General features: G+C 41.6%; 1 protein-coding gene across 1 annotated transcript; it reads right to left on the reverse strand.

Moving 5' to 3' along the window:
* Window positions 1-332: 332 nt before the first annotated feature.
* LOC103426481 (stromal cell-derived factor 2-like protein) lies at window positions 333-2,772 on the reverse strand. The gene is made up of 6 exons (XM_008364561.4): window positions 2,283-2,772; window positions 2,056-2,196; window positions 1,831-1,971; window positions 1,511-1,560; window positions 1,292-1,421; window positions 333-643 (listed from the first exon to the last, which is right to left on the reverse strand). Exons 1-6 carry the CDS (start codon window positions 2,379-2,381, stop codon window positions 560-562), a joined length of 645 nt encoding a protein of 214 aa, XP_008362783.1. The 5' UTR covers window positions 2,382-2,772; the 3' UTR covers window positions 333-559.

Consider the following 2,772-nt stretch of genomic DNA (forward strand, 5'->3'; position numbering starts at 1 on the left):
TCTAGCCTTTGGTAGGAGACAGTTCTCGAACTATTTTCGACCCTTTAACCCTCTAGATCCTTCGGTTGGAGATAACCTAAGGTGCTAGTGGTAAGTGGAATACGACCACACAGTTATGACCCAAAAAAGCAAAAAGACCATACCATAAATCCTTGCAAACGGGCTTTCGACTCTGAAAGTAAAATTACCCATTTGGACCGCGAGAGCCCTCAAGTGGGCCGGAAAAGCAGTCTAGTTTCAACCCATAACAGCATAAACTCTCATAAAATCACAAGTCCAAAAACCCCAAAAAAATGACTAGTGTTCTGCTCATTGCAACTGTTAGACCACTCTTCAAGAACGGCTAAAAGTTTCCATTACTAGCTAACATAACACAAATATAGGGATTTATGAGGAAAACAGTATTAACAATATTAGCTAACAGATTGTAAATTGTAAAACATATTTATCTTCATTGGAACATCCTACTATAACTGTTATGGGACCAGGTATCAGCTACTATTTCTTCCAAAACCCGTATACCTGTTTCATAGAGCGATTCATCCTAAATGACCAAGTTCTACTTAGTTTCAGTCACGGGAAGGTACACGCCTTCTGCTGCCAACCAAACATTGTCAGCGCGTTTATCTCTCACTCCACAAACCTGCATTATGGCGAATGGATGGTATTTAGCACAACGTTAATAAATCAGTGATGATAGCAAAAACATCAGCACATAAAGTTCACCCAACACATTTCCGTACAAGAAACAAAATTATCTAAAACTTGCATAGATATGAAGTTTACCTAAAATATAATTTCCTGCACAGCTTAAAATCCAGAAAGACTGTCAATAACGACTTTCAAGAAGATCAGTGTTTGTTTATACTTAAGTTAATACCAAGATTCATATTCCATTAAACTGCAGAACCTTGTATAGTTGCTGTGATGATGAATACATATACCACCAGAAGATTTCATTATCAACAATAAGGTAATCCTCATCGGGACAATGGCTTTCTTAATTCCAAGCAATTGAATTAAATACAATCAATTAAACGCGTACGGTATCTACAGACACTACCAACTTATTATTCCACCAATTGAACAAAACGTGAAAATGCAAAGCAAAAGCAAGAAATAGTTGTAAATGCAAAACATCTAACTATCGAGTTTAGGACATAATCAATAATCAGCACCATTATCTAACAATTCAGGATCAATACACACTTACAAATGAAACAAGTTACCAACAAATCTGTTGTTTCATTCTCAATTTCATAGATATGCAGTTGAGTTTAAGTAATCTCACCTCCTGCTGTCCCCCAGCTATGCGGGTGTACTTCTTGTCATGGCTATGTAAATAAATACCAGTGTCAACATGCTGAAGTCGAACCCTTTGATCTTGCTTCCAAGTCTTCCCGCTCCCTTCAGTTGTAAGCCTACGAAATTCCATACAAACACAATGCGTCAGAAACACTGATGACCAAGACAGGAAATTTTTTTGAGAACATATCAGTTTGCTACTCACCTCCAGTGATCACCAGTATCAGATTCATTTTCTCCCCCGAAGCAGCTGACCTACACCCACGTCAAATTGTACAAGTCATTAAACCTCATAATGTTCCCAATTTTACTTGGAACGAAAGACATTAAACTGTCAACCAATAATACCAAAACTTCGTACACAAAATCATGTCAAGAAACTTTATGCCATTCAGTGTCACGGTGTGTCACCAATTCACATTTACAAACACAACCACAAACAAAAGATACAATAAAATCACTGCATGATAACAAAAGTATAGTGCATTGTGAAAATTTGGTACGATAAGGAAAGATTTGCCAAACCTCTTGGTTGCCAGTAATTGGGGATGCATGCAAATGGCTGTGCAGCCATTTCCTGGTCCTCATGTGCTGCAACCTGATGATTGTACCGCTCGGAATGCTATCGCCTTGCTTGGCAGCTGTTTCCAGCTCAGGTTTAACAATCTGCCAAAAAAACCCAGTTCAATATCTGCAACGAAACAACACCAAAGATACAGAGAGTGCGAGAAAGAGAAGAAAACGACATACCCAGTAGCTATTAGCGTCGTCGACATTGGGAAAACCAGTGACTGACTGCTGGCCACTACCAGAGCCATACGGCACGTCGTGTGAATGCAAGCGAAACTTGGTCTTCTCGTGCATCAGCTTCAGTACGGTGCCGTATGTGATCTGCCCAAATCCCAATTCATTGTATCAAAATCTCTATTAAAATTTCCAAACAAAAAATTAATCGGAAATGAGCGGCGGAGACGAACCCCGACGCCCTCGGATGTGGGAGCGGTGGCGGCGTAGCTGGTGTCGAGATCGAGGCTGTAGATGAGGAACAGAGCTAAGCAGAAGAAGCCGATCGCCATAACGAAGAGTAATCCTAAGAACCAGTTCTGCTGCCACAAGGGGAACTCAGGCTCCGAAGCCCGCCTGGGTATTGTGAATCGCCCCACGACCCGACCTGGCACGGCGGACGACGACGGCGTGGAAGAATTGGAGTGTTTTCTTCGCGTCAAACTCGGCGAGCCTGAAGACGCCACCGTGAGACTTCCCTGAAAAGGGAAATGGAATTCTAGATTTGGGAATTAGGCGTTTGGATTGCGAATTTATGAATCGTTGGCTTCTCTGTCTCTGGTCGTCTGTGACTGTGATTTGTGACAGGCTATGTTTTTCTGTACGGCAGGCACTGCTACTGTGACGTGTATAAATCGAATCGGTGGTTGACACGTAGCCGTCGGAATGACCTGGAGTGTTGTC

The sequence above is a fragment of the Malus domestica genome, chromosome 15, assembly GCF_042453785.1.
Source record: "Malus domestica chromosome 15, GDT2T_hap1".
NCBI classification, from domain to species: domain Eukaryota; kingdom Viridiplantae; phylum Streptophyta; class Magnoliopsida; order Rosales; family Rosaceae; genus Malus; species Malus domestica.

Bases quoted from the DNA above. Each gene is read 5' to 3' on its own strand.
- LOC103426481 (XM_008364561.4), bottom strand. From the start codon at position 2,381: ATGGCGATCGGCTTCTTCTGCTTAGCTCTGTTCCTCATCTACAGCCTC. The intron at 2,197-2,282 runs GTTCGTCTCCGC...GGATTTGGGCAG, and splicing joins CCACATCCGAGGGCGTCGGG to ATCACATACGGCACCGTACT. The intron at 644-1,291 runs GTGAGATTACTT...GCCATAATGCAG, and splicing joins TAGCTGGGGGACAGCAGGAG to GTTTGTGGAGTGAGAGATAA.